The sequence below is a fragment of the Hippichthys cyanospilos genome, chromosome 1, assembly GCF_059441005.1.
Source record: "Hippichthys cyanospilos isolate Australia breed blue-spotted pipefish chromosome 1, RoL_Hcya_1.0, whole genome shotgun sequence".
NCBI classification, from domain to species: Eukaryota; Metazoa; Chordata; class Actinopteri; order Syngnathiformes; family Syngnathidae; genus Hippichthys; species Hippichthys cyanospilos.
The window spans coordinates 2,566,510-2,582,995 of NC_142369.1; the positions used below are offsets into that span (position 1 = coordinate 2,566,510).

Sequence of the window (16,486 nt, forward strand, 5' to 3'; positions counted from 1 at the left end):
AAACGAATCCGCCGCCACTGTCATATCGCGGTTACAGAAAGGACGAATATCATGAATCACGCAACGGTGCCGCCAACGTTACGCGGCACGGTTTACAATCAATATTTATATCATAAACGTGACAACAAACGTAAAAAAAAAAGTTAGTCCGAGTTTCATCCATTCAAGATGGAAAGATGCTGACATCAGAACAAAAGGGCCATGTGATTGGTTCCCGGGTCGACAAGAGTGGTAAAAAAGGTAAAAAAAAAATAAAAATCAACCCCAATTTATGTCCAAAGTTGGCTAATATAGCCTGTAGCTTCCGCAGCAAAAAATGAAACTTCTGGAGACGCAAAGCTTACGTTCACACGTCAGTAGCGTTGAGGCAAGCGGACGCCACTTCCTGCCGCCCCTCTGCTATCTTTGTCCTTCCTCCTTCTTCTCCGTTCACCTGGTGGACGGAGCCTTTGCGTCCGCCGCCGCCCCTTTTGCTGCCCAGTTTGAAAGCGGCGAGGAATGCGGCGCGGTAGTTGCGGTTCATCCATCCGTAGAGCAGCGGGTTGGCGAAGGTTGAGCACATAGCCACCACGTGGAAGACGGTGTAGAGCAGGCGGAAGTGCGGCAGGTCCAGCACGCTGCTGTCGATGTCGGTGGCGAGCTGGAAGGCGTGGTAGGGGAGCCAGCTGACGGCGAACACCACCACCATGGTCACCAGCATTTTGGTGGTCTTGCGGCGGCGGCGGTGGCGCTCGGAACCCGCCGGCGCGCCGTCGGCCACGCCCTCCGACGGGCTGACGTGACCTCGCAGCTTGGACCAGATGCGGGCGTAGGCGAAGGAAATGATGGCGAGCGGGAGGAAGTATTGCAGCACCAGCATGGAGACGCTGTACACCGTCCCGTCCGTGCTGGACCCGGGCCACTTCTCGGTGCACACCTGCGGGGAAAAAAAAACCCAAGTGGCGCAGGTGGCTTCAAGTCACGGGCCGTCTGCAGATCCAAAATTCATCCGGAAATCCAAATCTTCCAAGTCGCAGGGAGATCCCGTCTAAATCTCAAGGAAGTCTCAAGTTTAATTCTTCAAGTCTCAAGTAAATCTCAGGTCTACATCTTCGAATCTCAAGTGTGTCCCAAATCAAAAAATTCAAGTCGCAAGTAAATCTTAGGTCTAAATCAGGTTTCAAGTAAATCTCAAGTCGAAATCTTGACATCTCAAGTCAATTTCTAGTCTAAAGTCTCAAGAAAATTTCAGTCTAAATCCAGTCACAATTCTCAAGCCTAAATCTTTGTCTCGAGTAAATTTCAAGTCCAAATCCAGTCACAGATACATTTCGAGTCTAAATCTTTGTCTCAAGTAAATCCCAGTCTAAATTTTCAAGGCTCAAGTAAATCTGGAATCTAAATCAAGTCTCAAGTAAATCTCAAGTCTAAATCTTGAAGTCTCAAGTAAATTTCAAGTCTAAATCCAGTCACAAATAAATCTCATGTCTAAATTTCGAGTCTAAATCTTCGTCTCAAGTAAATCTCAGTCTAAATGTTCAAGTCTCAAGTAAATCTGGAATCTAAATCCAGTCACAAATAAATCTCATGTCTAAATCTTGAGGCTAAATCTTCGTCTCAAGTAAATCTCAGTCTAAATCTTCCAGTCTCAAGGAAATCTGACGACCAAATCAAATCTCAAGTCGAAATCTCGAAGTCTCAAGTAAGTCTCAAGTCAAAATCTTCAAGTCTCGAGTATATCTTAAGTCTAAATCTTCGCCTCACATAAATCTCAGTCTAAATTTTCAAGTCGAGTACATCTAAAGTCTCAATCAGGTTTCAAGTAAATCTTAATCTAAATCATCGTCGCAAATAAGTCTCAAGTCAAAATCTTTAAGTCTAAATCAAGTCACAAATAAATCTCAAGTCTAAATCTTCAAGTCTCAAATCAAAATCTTCAAGTCTCTAGTATATCTAGAGTCTAGTCTCAAATCTTAATCTTTAAAGTGCTAGAAAAGCTCAAATCTTAATCTTTAAATCTCAAATAATAAATCTTATGTAAATCTTAAATCTTAATCTTCAAGTCTCAAATAAACCTCAAGTCTAAATCTGCAAATCTCAAGTATATCTCAAGTCCTTGTCATAAAGTCTCAAGTAAATCTCAAGTCTAAATTTCAAGTGTCGACTTTCAGGTCTCAAACTTCACGTCTCAAACCTATATATATATATAACCTACATATGAATTTTCGAGAAATTCTTATGGTAAACTTCAAGTCTCGAGCATGTCTTGAAATTCTCAAGTGGACTTTGAAATCTTTTAGTTTTTGTCAGGTCAAGTCAACACGGCGAATCAAGGTGATTCTTGTCCCCATCTTGGAGAAATAAACGGCGTCTCCAACCTGGATGCTCTGTCCCGGCGACAGCGTGAAGGACGAGTACTCTCTGAAGATGGCGAGGGGGCTGGCCAGCGCGGCACTCAGCAGCCACGTGAGCGCGATGACGCCGAAGCACGTGTCTTTCCGCATCCTGGTCTCCAGGTGGTGAATGATGCACCTGTGACCACGGCCGCGCACGTCAGACGTCCGCCGACCGGGCCGCGGAGACGCGGACTGACCTGTGGCGGTCCAGGGCGATGACGTTGAGGGTCAGCGTGGAGACGTGGACGGCCAGGCCCTGGGCGAAGGGCACCAGGAAGCAGAGGGCGGCGCCAAACTGCCACTTGCCCTGAAGCGTGTAGACCAGCGTGAACGGGAGACACAGCGCGTTCACCAGCAGGTCGGCTGACGGACAGGAAGTGGCATTTAGCGAACCGTGTTTTGTCCAGTCCTTCCATCCATACTTCAAAGGCGTGTTACTTCAAAGCCAAAGCATTGAAAACCCGCTCTTGGGAACTGAAATTTCACCCGGATGACGACAACCTGTCAAATTCCAACATGGCGCGACGTTATCGACTAATTTCGTAATTGATTAGTTGTAGATTCGTCACTGCATTCGGTATTTAACAAATGATTCCTTACCTTTCGGTAGATAACTACACAATTAGCAAAGTAGCTAGATAGCTACAACGCTAACTAGCTAGAACGTAGATGGATGGATGGATGGATGGATGGATGGATGGGTAGGTGGGTAGGCAGGCAGGCAGACAGACAGACAGACAGATAGAAGCTAGCCAGATAGCTACAAAGCTAGCTAGCTAGAACATAGACAATTTGATAGATGGATAGATGGATAGATAGATAGATAGATAGATAGATAGATAGATAGATAGATAGATAGATAGATAGATAGATAGATAGATAGATAGATAGATAGATAGATAGATAGATAGATAGATAGATAGATAGATAGATAGATAGATAGATAGATAGAAATTGTTTGGACATACCCACAGCCAAGTTGGCGATGAAGAAGTTGGTGACGGTACGTAGCGTCTTGAAACGGTAGATGACGTAGATGACCAGAGAATTACCCACAAGTCCTAGCAAGATGATAGCGCTGTAGGCCGCGATCAAGACCACCTGTCAGGAGCGAGACACACAGCAGTCGGCGGGCTGCCAGTGGGGCGTCAAGCAAGGTCACGCACCTGCACGCCGAGCAGTCGGATGGGGTCTTCGGGAAAGGTGGCGCCGTCGAACCCGAGGCGATCTTCGTCCGCCGCCAAGTCGTCATAATCGTCGGGGTAACTTAGGTTCACGGCTACGGTCGGGGGCGGGTCCTGACCGGCGTGGATCCAGTCCATGTCGTACCTCAAATCGCGCACGTCGGCGAATCGATCGCAGTCCTCAGAAATCGGAAGTCATCCGGTCACGCGCGTACGTATTTCTCGTACGTGGCAGACCCGCGAGTCTAAAGTCCAACCGTGCTTCCGATCATTTCTCGCCCGTCCTGTCACATGTCGCACATCGGAAATCCGGCGGCAAACCCGCGCCCCCTCGTCACGCGACCCGTACGTCCGGTCGTCCTGGCTAACTTGGCGGCGCCATCGCGCGTTGCCTGCACAGAGGAAAAAGGAGGCAAAACATTTGAAGAATTTCACTTGTGACGTTTGGGATCGGGAGCAACGGAGCGCATGGCGGTTAGTGACGCATGAGCCGACGCTGATTTATTCATCAACACGTTTCCCGCCAACGCTATTTTTGGCTCACTATCATCCGGAGGGGCCGGTGTAGCGGGAGGCGAGACATCACCTGGATGCGAGGCGAGGCGAGGCGCTTACAAAATAAACAAACCAACGGGGACCGAGATGGATGCCCAGAGGAATCCCTCCGCTAATGTTGAGATGAGACGGATGATGTCAGAAAGTCACATTGCGGCTTGGCTACATGGCAACACGGTCCACGTCACACAAACGCTGACGCTGTGTTGCAGGTGGAAATTAATTGCATGGGGCACTTTGCCATATATACACACACACATATATACACACACACACACACATACACATATATATATATATATATATATATATATATATATATATATATATATATATATATATATATATATATATATATATATATATATATATATATATATATATATATATATATATATATATATATAATGTATATATTCACACACCAACAAACCAGGCATATGTTGGCGAGATTAGGTTTTGAGTTATTGATGAAAATATGAATTTTTGAAATTTTAAGACCCTTTTAAGAGCCTTTCTCACTGGCGTTCACTCCATGCTAGGTGAGTGTATATATATATATATATATATATATATATATATATATATATATATATATATATATATATATATATATATATATAACTTTGTTGGATATTGAATTTTATGGCAGTGTTTTAGAAATTTCATCACTTAGCATGTTTAGGTTGTTTATAAATGCGCTTTATGAATAAACTTTTACTTGACGAGATTTGTGGATTTCGACAAAAAATAACATTTTAAGGTTTCGAATTTCATTTCCCAGCAGCCCAAAGTTTCACATTTTAGTCAAAGAGTACAAAAATAAAGGATTAGTAGATGGTGTGCACATTAACAAAACTTCAAATGGATTTTTGTCAAAACTAGGGATTTTGAAATGGCAAAAATCAAATTACAATAACTTAATCAAAGTTTGAAGCTTCTGCCATGTATACAAAATATCATATATAGCTGATATATATTTATATATACATGCATGCGCCTGTTGATGATGAGGATGTTGAAGATGAGTTTGGAAACTCACTGGTGTCCCCACTTCACTACAAAAATCACTCAATCAACATTAGATAAAGCAACATCAGAAATAATCCAAAATAAAGAATAATTTGCATTTCTATGGCGGGAGCCGCTAGTCAGAACACGAGTAGCGAACCGACAACAAGCGTGGAAATAATTAGCTGATAGCTAATGAAAAAACACTTCAATTAAATTATTTACGGCGATTGATCAAAGATTAAAGGTGTGATTAATCTAATTAGGAAAGCGTTAGTGCTATGAAGCGATTCACACTTCTTAATTGGAATATTTTGCATAATTAGTCACAATCACATATTAGTTGAATATTGGAATTAAAATCAGCAAAAAATGTTGTGTTTAATCCTTCAATACTACAGTATTCTACTACCAAATTTTAGAGCCTTTTGCCTTATACTTTTTCTTATAGTTATATTACAGCTTTTGCTCTCAGACGCTGTGCCAAAGACGTACCACAAATACGCCCTTTGAACTTGGCTTCCAAATGTCTTATGATTCATTAAAAAAAGATAATCAAAGTTCCGCTACAGAAATCATAACTACTCCTGAGAATCTGAATTTGGATCATTTTAAGTTCGATTATAGCTCCAAAAATCTATTCAAATAGTCGTCGATAAAGTGGATCATTGATTCATTTGGACAGCTGTGGTTTGTAATAATATATACAAGAACTTTTCCGATTCCCATCAAGCAGTAGATGATGGAGATGGCTGTCCCATTTTCGATGTGAAATCTGTGAAATGTGAGTTCCGTGGGAAAAACGGTTGCGTTTTGTGCAAACACACACACACACATATATATATATATATATATATATATATATATATATATATATATATATATATATATATATATATATATATATATATATATATATATATATTCATACAATACAATATTGCCAATATTGACTTACATTAAGTGCGTTATCATATTTTATGTCAATAAGTTATTCATTAGGGCAGATGCGATTAAAAACACAACTGACCCGAACCTCTGACATCACCCTCCAAAACAAAAGTGACATTCAAATATTTGAAAAATAATAAAAGGTTAAGGCACTGACCGCTGGCATTTCTACGGCCCGGCCCCCAAAAGTCCTCGGCGCGTCCGGCAAAGGCAAAAGCAAGAAGAAAAAGAAGCAAAGCGCCCGTTGTTTACTTTTCCAAATGATCGGCGGCTCCGTCACGTAGGACGAGCACGTTGCATCACTGCTGGAGGAAGAGGAGGCGGCAAAGAAGAAGAAGAAGAAGCAGAGGAGGCGAGCGAGGCGGGGGAGCGTCACGCCGCGGGGGCGGGGCTTGCTTGTCGGCGCGAGGAGGAAGATGATGGAAAGAGGAAGATCAAATCAGAGTGAGCAGGTGGGAGGTGGCGCAAGGTATCGTCGCGACCGTACCAAATACCGCCCAATGAATCCGATCCGTTGATGGGGGAAAAATACCCCCCCCCAAAGTCACCCGTGACCCCAGTGGCCACGTTTGAAAAAAAAAAACACAACAACAACTGGATCAAAGGCAAAGAAAAACAAATCAAGCAAATAAAAGCACTGGGGTGAGGTGTGTGTGTGTGTGTGGGGTGGGGGTGGGGGGGGGGGGGGGGGGTGGGGGGGCCACCGGTGATCCACTTTCCCCGGCCGAACATCCCAAAGGAATATCCCGCCCACGTCAGCGTGTCAATACAGCACACAAAAGATGCTAGCCGCGCTAATGCTACGCGGCCAGCCGCCCGCCGCCACCGAAAGCTACTTACGCACTGCGGCTCATTAAGATTACAGCACGAGAATTCATTGGACGCCAGATTTCATTGGCTGATATTAGCGCTTTTAAATCACTTTTTTTTTAGTGTGTGTGCATATATTACAAGAAAAAGAAGAACGTTTACCCCTTGTGCGGTATTTTGCCCAATCCTTTGGTTTTTACATCAAAGCCATTTTACAGCAAAGGGAAAGCATTGAAAGAAGACACCAGGGAGCTGAAATTTCACCCGGGCGGTGATATCATGTCAAGATTTGAAACGGCATGACCGACTAGTGGCTTAACACTTGTGCGGTGTTTTGTCCAATCCTGTGACCTTTATATCGAAGGGATTTCACATCAAAGAAACAGCATTAACCCTTTACAGTCCCACAGTTGGCCCACAGTCTAAACAGGCAAAAACGCCCTTTATTAGGCACACGTTTTTCGATTTTTAAGAATTCTGAGGAATTTATGGCGTTAAAATTCACGCAATGGCTGTCACCTGTTTAGAATATTGGCCAATAGCGGCCGCTGAGCCCAGTAAAGGGTTAAAGAAAACACTAGGGAGCTGAAATTTCACCCAGATGGTGACAACATCGCACGGCATCTCTTGGCTAAAATACTCCCAGAATGACGTGGAAGAATTGGACCAAAAATGGTCAAAATAGACTAGGGAGCTGAAATTCAACCCAGATGGTGACTACAGGGCAGGACCACTTATCAGACTTCCAGGAGCAAGCCATCCCTTGACTAAAATTCTAAACTAAAATACTCCCAGAATGACGTGGAAGAAGTTGATGCGAAAATGGTCAAAATACACACTAAGGAGCTGAACAAAATATCAAGTATTGCGCCTGTAATATATATCTGTTATTTTTACTGCTGTAAATAGTACTAAAAAAAACGTTATTTCACTCATACGTTTTAAACTATTCGGATGATGAACTCACTCACTGCCAGCCCAGTTCAAATTAGTCTCCGACGTCCGTCAAAAATAGTCAACAAGTTCATCTTTTTAGCATGATTGCTCTCTCTCAAAATGCACTGCCGCTCTTGCAGATTAGGCCAAAAGCAATTTATTGCATTTAATTGGCTGCCATGAGCGCTTTTAAATCCCATCTTTATTTCATACATTACGAGATAGGGAAACTAACAGATTTTAAACACTCCCCCAACCCAAAACAAATTGACAATTTCTCGCTTTATTACAAAGCTACAAAATTTGTGTATATATATATATATATATATATATATATATATATATATATATATATATATATATATATATATATATATATATATATATTAGGGAATAATCAAATGTTGTGCCTGTATTTGATGTCTTTCTTTATCTTTATTGTTGTAAGGGTTATGGGACCAAAAAGAAATGATTTCACTCATTATTTTAAATTAATCAGCTGATTAAGTCACTCACTGCCAGCACAGTTAAAATTGACGTCTATATTCGTCAATGGTAGAGAATGAGTTCATCGGTTAGCATAGCATTGTATTCTGCCAAATATCAGAATCTGCAATATAAAAATAAAATGTCGTTTTGGTTGGACATGATTATAGAGGCAAGTTTTTTTTTTTGTTGACAATATTGTTCTATTCACCTCCACCGGTCTAAACACGGCATTGTGGATTGCGTTTGTGGGATATGAAAACGAAGAAAACTACGGCTAATTATTAATTTCAGGAAGCGGCAAAATTGCTGCCCTGAGATTGTTTGGTAAAAAAAAAAAAATAACAAAACACATGGATTTTCCTGCTTAATTCATATTCCACAAAAGCAGTATTGACGAAAATGCCGGTCGATGAGCTGGAATGTTGAATAAATTCAACATGAATTTCAAAACGGCCTTTTTTTAACGCATGGCGAGCGGGAAACGTTTCGACCGCCGCTCAGGGATGCCGTTTCGCCGGCATGACCATATACGGGCATGTGCATGCAAGCGCGGGGACGAGGTAGAGGCTTGGCCTAGATAGCGCCGCTCTGTTTAGTTTACCCATACAGTCAACAGGGAAGCCAAGTTTAAAGTTTTGTCTTATCTAACATTCTTCTTTTTGGACATTTAAACACACCTGCTGGATGTTTGCCATCGATCGCAGATGAAGAAGCAGCGGGCGAGCTCGCCGTCGCCTCCTGGTGGGGCCGGAGGATTTCGCTGGCGCCGCTTCCTGAAACGCGGTGCAGTGGCGCATCGGTTTAGCGTTGACGCTATCGAGAGTCGCGTCGAATCAGTTCAAAGGTCACGAATTAGGCTCGCCGATCGGCCTTTGCGCCGTAAAAACGACGAGCTTATAAGTTACGAGGTGCCATTGTTTGGTGACAGAGACTCTTCACGCTTTGCTTTTCCAGTCGCAGCTAAAGTAAATGTTAGCGTTCAGTTATGTTAATTAAGTGCGGCAGTTTGCAAATGTCACATGACCTCAGGCGCAAAACAGGTGAGCCGTGACTGGTCGAGCGAACCTGATGTCATTTTTACCCTTTTAACCCTAAATCAAATTCCTTTGATTTTTTTCTTTGATAATGAAAGAATCAATGAAAAAAAAACACGAGGGAGCTGAAATTTCCAGCAGATGATTAAAACATGTAACACTTCAAAATGCAACGATTCTGACATTTGTGTACAAAACCATTACAATTACAATTTTTGAGATGCATTTGAATAGGATTTATGACAAAAACAATATATTTTTGCCCTGACGTCCTCTTTAAATGAACTCATTCACTGCCATCGACGACTATCGACGTTTCATTCACGGGTTGGCTCATTCACTTCCAGTGAAAGCTATAAAAATCCAATTGAATTGGGCTGGCAGTGAATGAACTAAGCAATTTATTCCTTTTAATTTTCTTTTTTTAGAGTAATTTTTGATGCATACGTTTTGATTTGTTTTCCCCTGAAAAATTGCTTACTTGCAACATATTTTTTCATTCATTTGAGCAAATTATTGCGAATTAGAAAAAAATATTGTCAACATGTAGCATTTAAAAGAAAACGTACTCTGTGTATACTAAGTGATTTTTTTTTCCTCATCTATAAATAAATGGTCTAGCTTATCCATTCTTTTTTTTTTCCAAGTCAAACGCGTGCAAAACTTTAGGCAGCCCCGCACTAGAAACTAGACGGCGGTTACCCGGGCAGAGCGCCGGGGTTGTTGGTTGCCAGCAGAAAAATAAAAATAGACTATTATGACGGTCTCTCGAGATAGTCCCCCCCCCCCCCCCCCCCCACCCCACCCCACCCAAGCTCTCCTCCTCCGACACGGCGCAGAGAGAGTGTGTGAAGGAGCGCACGCTGGCTCCTGATGTCAGCGCTGACGTCACATCAAGGTGGCGCGGCATCAAGGCCGACGCCAAGGGAACGCAACTTGGGGGCGGGGAGCAAAGTGGCAAAGGAGGCCGAGAGAGGGGGAAGGGGACCAGGATGTTCGTTTGCGTGAAAAACATCCATCTATGCATTTTCGATGCCGCTTGTCTGCATGAAGGACTCGCAGGGGAACCGGATGGCGGTCGGGTTCCCCTGGACCTCCTGAGACCCCGTCCGTGTCCATCACGGTGGACACGAATGAATCGGTTGTCTCTCGGGAAGATAAAGACAAACGGGCGAGTTAAAAGTCGGGAGTAAGGCGGAGAACATTGGCACGGGACTCGAACCCGGAACCCGCTCGTCCACCCCGCCGCCTCCCCCGCACGTTATGTCGCTTTTGATTGGCAGCCGCCCGCAATCCTCAAGGCTGACAACAAAGAACGAATCACGGTCAGATGCTCGCACAGTCCAAGACAAAAGGCGAGGGGGGGGGGGGGGGGGGGGGGGGGGGATCAGCAGGCCAATCACATGGGAGCATCTTCAATAAAGGTCAGGCTGACAGCCGCAACCCAGGAAACGGCGCCGGGTTCCAAGGTCGAATCGCCGGCGAGGTTCCGGACATGAGAGCGTCCTGGGAAACGCTCGACCGGAAAATAAAAATCCCGGCGCAACAATGACGAACATGGTGGGGGAACGATATGCCGTAACCATGACGACAATTACCAGACATCCCCCATCTCCGCCGACTCGTTTGCTCAGAACACACCTGCGGCATTAAAAAGGGGCGGCGGGGTCAAAATTCACACACACGCCCTTGATTAAAATGCTCTTTCACGCACACCACTTAATTTTTTTTTTTTTTATCTCGCACACACACACACACACACACACACACACACACACACACCACAAAATGCTCCACACATTACTGAGGACATTTGAGTCGAATCACCATCTCATACCAGACACAAAACATTTGCATTCACACACTACGGAAAGGTACTCTCACACTTATTTATTTTTTTTTTCTCACATTATTAAAATTCTCATCCACAGCTAAAACTGTTTGCACTCACACACTACTCGTTTTTTTATGACACACAAACACTACTGAAAGGCTCTTTCAAAATCCTGATTTTTTGTTTGCTCACACACTATTGAATTTCTCACACTTGCACAACTCAAAACTGTTTTACTCACACACTATAAAAAGGCGGTTTCCCACTTTTTTTAACACACTTATTATTGAAACTCTCACACATACAGAACTATTTTTACTTACACATCAGATTTTTTTTCTCATTACACACACTACTGAAAGCCTTCATTAAGGTCGTTTCTTTTTGCTCTCACACATTACTTGGTTTTTCATGATACACAAACACTACTGAAAGGCTTTTTCAAAATCCTGATTTTTTTTTCTGCTCACACACTATTGAATTTCTCACACTTGCACAACTCAAAACTGTTTTACTCACACACTATAAAAAGGCGGTTTCCAACTTTTTTAACACACTTATTATTGAAACTCTCACACATACAGAACTATTTTTACTTACACATCACAGATTTTTTTCTCACTACACACACTAGTGAAAGCCTCGATTAAGCTCGTTTCTTTTTGCTCACAAACACACACAATGAAACACAGATTTACACAACTCAAAACTGTTTTCAGTCACACAATACAGAAAGGCTCTCTCACACTCGGGATTTTTTGCTCACACATCACACACACAGAAATCAAAATGTTTTTACTCACACATTACTGTTTTTTGGTACTACACACACCAGTGAAAGCCTCGATTAAGATTGTCTCTTTTTTTCTCACAAACACACCCAATGAAACACAGACTTACACAACATATAGAAAGGCTCTGTCACACTTGGGACTTTTTGCTCACACATCTCACACACACAGAAATCAAAATGTTTTTACTCACACATTACTGTTTTTTTGGTACTACACACACTAGTGAAAGCCTCGATTAAGATCGTCTCTTTTTTTCTCACAAACACACACAATGAAACACAGACTTACACAACTCAAAACTGTTTTCATTCACACAATACAGAAAGGCTCTCTCACACTGGGGATTTTTTACTCACACATCACACACACAGAACTCAAAATGGTTTGACTCACACTACTGTTTTTTTCATGGCACACACAAGTAAAAGAGTATCTATTTTCTTCTCAAATAAACTATTGAAACTCACGCATAAACAACTCAAAGTTGTTTTCACTCACATTACTGAAAGGCTCATGCACACTCATATTTTTGTTTGTGCACTGCCACAAGAATCGCTTTAACATACGCTGTAGAACTCAAACTTTTCACATACACACTGCAAATTTTTCCCACTACGCATACAGTTCAACTGAAAGGGTCTCTCAAAATTCTACAATTTTAGGGTCACGCATTCTGTAGTTTTAGGGTCACGTGTTGTTGAACAATTTACTCTCTCACAAACACACACAGTGGAATTTATCTCTCACACCTAAACACACTACTGAAATTGTTTTTGTTGGCACACTACTAGAACACTCTCACACAAGCATGAATTACTCTCACATGTTACAAAATTGTTCTTACTGCACACATTACTGTAAGTCTTTCGCAAAGTGCTGTAATTTTTGGTTCACACACGATTGAACCTCTCTCACATACACTACTGAAATGCTTTTACTAAATTTGTTGATTACTCAGGACTGAAATTTTGTCCTTCACGCACACACAAAACCGAAATTGTTTTCACTTTCACACATTACTAGAATTACTCTAAAAAACACCAAGCATTTTTTGCCACAAACACAACACACAATTGAATCAGTCTCATCAACATATACGAGTGAATCGCTCTCATACATTGCACACAATACTGAAATATTCTCTCACATTCAAACACATGAAAAGGGATGGCTGATAACGTTATTTCAGACCAATAACAGTAAAAACAGTCTTGAGTACACACCAATAAAGAATATACGCTTTCACTACACGTTTTTGCTCACAAACTACTGAAATGCTCTTACACAATACTGGAATCGTCAGATTCGAGCGAAATGCTCAAATACTCCTAATATTTCTGTTGACAGTTCTGAAACGCTCACACCGATTTTGTTTCCCACTCGCTCTTTAAAATTTCTCTCACACAACACAACAATATTTCTTTTACTGCCAGTTAAGATACTCATACACTATGGAAATTGTACGCGAGCATCTGCCCCTTGACTTTTTACGCTCCTCTCACACAAAATCTCTTTAAAGCACTCATGATATCCTGCCATGCTCCCCAACATACGGAAAAAGGCTGAGGCTTTTCCAAACGACCTTCTTTATTTACACGAGTTGAAAGCGTTACAGTCGGGCGAAAGGATACAAAACTTTGCACGGAAAAGTTCCCCGAAATGCTGTCGGGCGTTTTGAGATGAGGCCCTGCCGACTTTTTGTTGCTTTGGCTAGCTGGCCATCCACAAAGTGAAGGGGATGAAGAAGGCGGGCAGGGCGGTCCCGGAGGACACGCCCAAGCAGGCGAGGGACAGGAGGCCCAAAACACCCGCCGCGATGGCGTTCCTCGGGTCTCGGATCAGAGACTTCAACCATTGGCAGAACTGAAAAAGGCAAAATAAAGAAATGAAATTCTGCAGAATTTAGGAACAAATGATCATCTAACATTCAACGGAATAATCAAAGTGTCCGACGAGGTAAATCAAATGACGACTGTTAAGTTTCAAGCCGGTAATTCTCAAAGGAGCGGTACGAGGGCTCCCTCTAGTGGCTGCCAATAATCATCGCATTCAATGTTGAGATCGTGCACGTTCAACTGGCTTCCAACTTTTTTTTTTTAAATGAAGTACATTATTGGGTAGATTACAGTTGTATATTAATTTAAACAAAACGTTTATTTTCAATTATGTATTTAAGTAAAATAAAACAAAAAAAACTACAAAAGTAAACGCATTTTAGCTGTGTTTATGTATCTATTCAAAACAGGATTCAAACAGCAAACGCATTCAGTACCAGTCAAAAGTTTGGAAACAATTTCGTGAGCAGTATCCATATAATTAAGATGACTGAAAATATCAAGATCTGCTAAGCTGTCGTCTGGGCAAAAAGTGACTGCTTTCAAGGCTCAAAATGATAAAACATTGCTTTTGATTCATATTTTTTATCATTACAGAATGTTATCAATATTTCATTATTTTTGAGCGTTCTGATGACTTAAGAATCTACAATTCACGCTTTGAAGAAATAATGTTTAAAAAGTCCAACAATCTTTGACATTTTATGCTCAAGTGGAGATCAATTCAACAAACACAATGTCATAATTTGCCATTTAAAAAAAAAACAAACAAAAAAACAATGAGTTGCGCAAATTAGAGTATGAATGCTTTGAGGGGCAAAAGACGTTTTTGTTTAATCTCATTTCCTGTATGATAAATTGTGGAATTCCTTCTGGAGGTCCTGATGTAATTTAATTGCAATATAAGAATTCAGCTACAATAAATTGTCCCAATTGGTTCTTCTTTGACCTGACTAAACTTTCATGCCAATATTTCAATGCATTCAGGAGGTCTGTAAAAGTTTGGGACGACGGACTATTAAGGCATGGCAAAATCAATTTAGAGGGGGGAAGGGGTTGCAAAAAAGTTTTCTCTTTCCTAGGGAGGGGGCTTTAGAAATTATAATTGAGAATTGTAAGTTGGCAATTTGGGGAAAAAGCTTTTACATGTTACTGTTTCGAACAAAATGACTTGGCGGGGGTGGAGCTACGCTCTGACCACACCTTTGGCCACGCCTACAACCATGTCAAATTTTTGAGATGTGATTGTTCTGGCAATTTCATCTGCCTGGTATTTAAATTAACTCTTTTTTTTTTACATAACTTTGACGAAGGGAACTTGCAGTGCGCCTTGTTGGTTGTTTTGGGTACCCAGGCCACCCCATCGCAAACTTTCGGTCACGTCAACAATTATACGGCGCTCATCCTGACCTGTTCCGTCTGCAGGCTGCGCGCGGCTCCGTAGCGGCACCACGTGACGAAATGCTCGCAGTTGTTCCACAGCAGGCTGTAGGGGACGCTGCCGATCAGGGTCTCCGCCCGCCGCGCCGCCTCCTCGGCTTCGGGGGGTCCGCGTCCGGCGGTCTTGGCCTCCGCCTCCATGGCGTGCGCGTTGAGCCGCACGCCGGCGCCGTACGCGAAGTCCTCCAGCGAGTCCACGCGCACGCTCGCGCGCTTGAAGAGCACGCCGAGCAGCAGGCGCGTGTTGGTCACCTTGCGGCGGAGGTGGCGCGCGTCCGACGTGACGGCGGGGAGGATGTCCGGGATGAGGTGCGCCACGCGGCCGTCGCCCAGGTAGATGCCGAAGTGCGTAAAGAGCGTGCGCGGAACCTCCAGCAAGTCGCCGCGCCGGTATGCGCGCTCGCGCTCAAACGGCGGCGGCGGCGGCGGGGACGCGCACGTCACCAAGAACACTACTACTTTGCCCAGCAGAAAAGCCAGCGCGTCCAGCATGACGTCAAAAGGAAGAGGAGCACTTCGTCCGGCAGGAAGGTGAGCGCCACCACCATGACGACGCGCGCCAGATCCTCCGAATGGGCCCGGGCACATTGGCACCAGGGGCGGGACCAGATGGGCGTGACGAGCGACCCACTTTTTGCCGTCTCAATTTGACTTTGCAATTAAACAAAAAAAAAAAAAAAAAAGGGGGGGGGGGGGGGCGTGAGGCTGCCGCAACAAGACGCCTCCGACAGAGGGCGGCAGAGAGCCTAGTGAATATTATGGCTACTTCCAACTTATGTGGAAGTTGATGTGAAGCGGCGTCACTAAATACCACCTGGATGCTTTAACACACACACACACACACACACACACACCACCCGGCTAGCCAATAGAAGCACAGGATGCGGACGTGAGAGGAAGTGAGGGGGCGGGGTTATATAGCACACGTAGAGAAAGAGCACTTTGTTTTTCTTTCTCCTGCAACTTTCCACACACACACACAAAGCATGAAGGGGAAATAAAGTGTTTAGCAGTGAAGCTGACGTCACCGCTTCCAAAACCACCAAATGGCTTCTCGCTTTTGCTCACGCACGCACACACACACACATTCTCGCTCACTCTCCTCCTCACACAGCCATCATTAAGCCCCCCCCCACCCGCTGTGTTGATGGAACAACAATTCACATGCCGACTGACGAGCAGCATGCGTGTGACAGTAACGCCGGCCAGATGTGCGGCGGCCACCACGCTACGCTAAC

At 43.3% G+C, this 16,486-nt stretch overlaps 2 protein-coding genes across 2 annotated transcripts; both read right to left on the bottom strand.

Annotated features, from left to right (window-relative positions):
* Window positions 1–45: 45 nt before the first annotated feature.
* npy2rl (neuropeptide Y receptor Y2, like) lies at window positions 46–6,454 on the bottom strand. The gene is made up of 6 exons (XM_088410990.1): window positions 6,234–6,454; window positions 3,542–3,951; window positions 3,344–3,476; window positions 2,573–2,738; window positions 2,358–2,511; window positions 46–916 (listed from the first exon to the last, which is right to left on the bottom strand). The coding sequence occupies exons 2-6, from the start codon at window positions 3,695–3,697 to the stop codon at window positions 347–349; spliced, it is 1,179 nt and encodes a 392-aa protein (XP_088267116.1). The 5' UTR covers window positions 3,698–3,951; window positions 6,234–6,454; the 3' UTR covers window positions 46–346.
* A 7,088-nt stretch (window positions 6,455–13,542) lies between these two features.
* Window positions 13,543–16,459, bottom strand: lratb.1 (lecithin retinol acyltransferase b, tandem duplicate 1). Its single transcript, XM_088409866.1, has 2 exons — window positions 15,219–16,459; window positions 13,543–13,836 (listed from the first exon to the last, which is right to left on the bottom strand). Exons 1-2 carry the CDS (start codon window positions 15,834–15,836, stop codon window positions 13,684–13,686), a joined length of 771 nt encoding a protein of 256 aa, XP_088265992.1. The 5' UTR covers window positions 15,837–16,459; the 3' UTR covers window positions 13,543–13,683.
* Between the last annotated feature and the right edge of the window lie 27 nt (window positions 16,460–16,486).

Coding starts and splice junctions, on each gene's coding strand:
- npy2rl (XM_088410990.1), bottom strand. CDS start 3,697: ATGGACTGGATCCACGCCGGTCAGGACCCGCCCCCGACCGTAGCCGTG. Junction 3,477..3,541: donor TCCGACTGCTCGGCGTGCAG/GTGCGTGACCTT, acceptor CGCTCCTGACAG/GTGGTCTTGATCGCGGCCTA. Junction 2,739..3,343: donor CATCGCCAACTTGGCTGTGG/GTATGTCCAAAC, acceptor CCTGTCCGTCAG/CCGACCTGCTGGTGAACGCG.
- lratb.1 (XM_088409866.1), bottom strand. CDS start 15,836: ATGTGCCCGGGCCCATTCGGAGGATCTGGCGCGCGTCGTCATGGTGGT. Junction 13,837..15,218: donor GCAGCCTGCAGACGGAACAG/GTCAGGATGAGC, acceptor TGCCTTTTTCAG/TTCTGCCAATGGTTGAAGTC.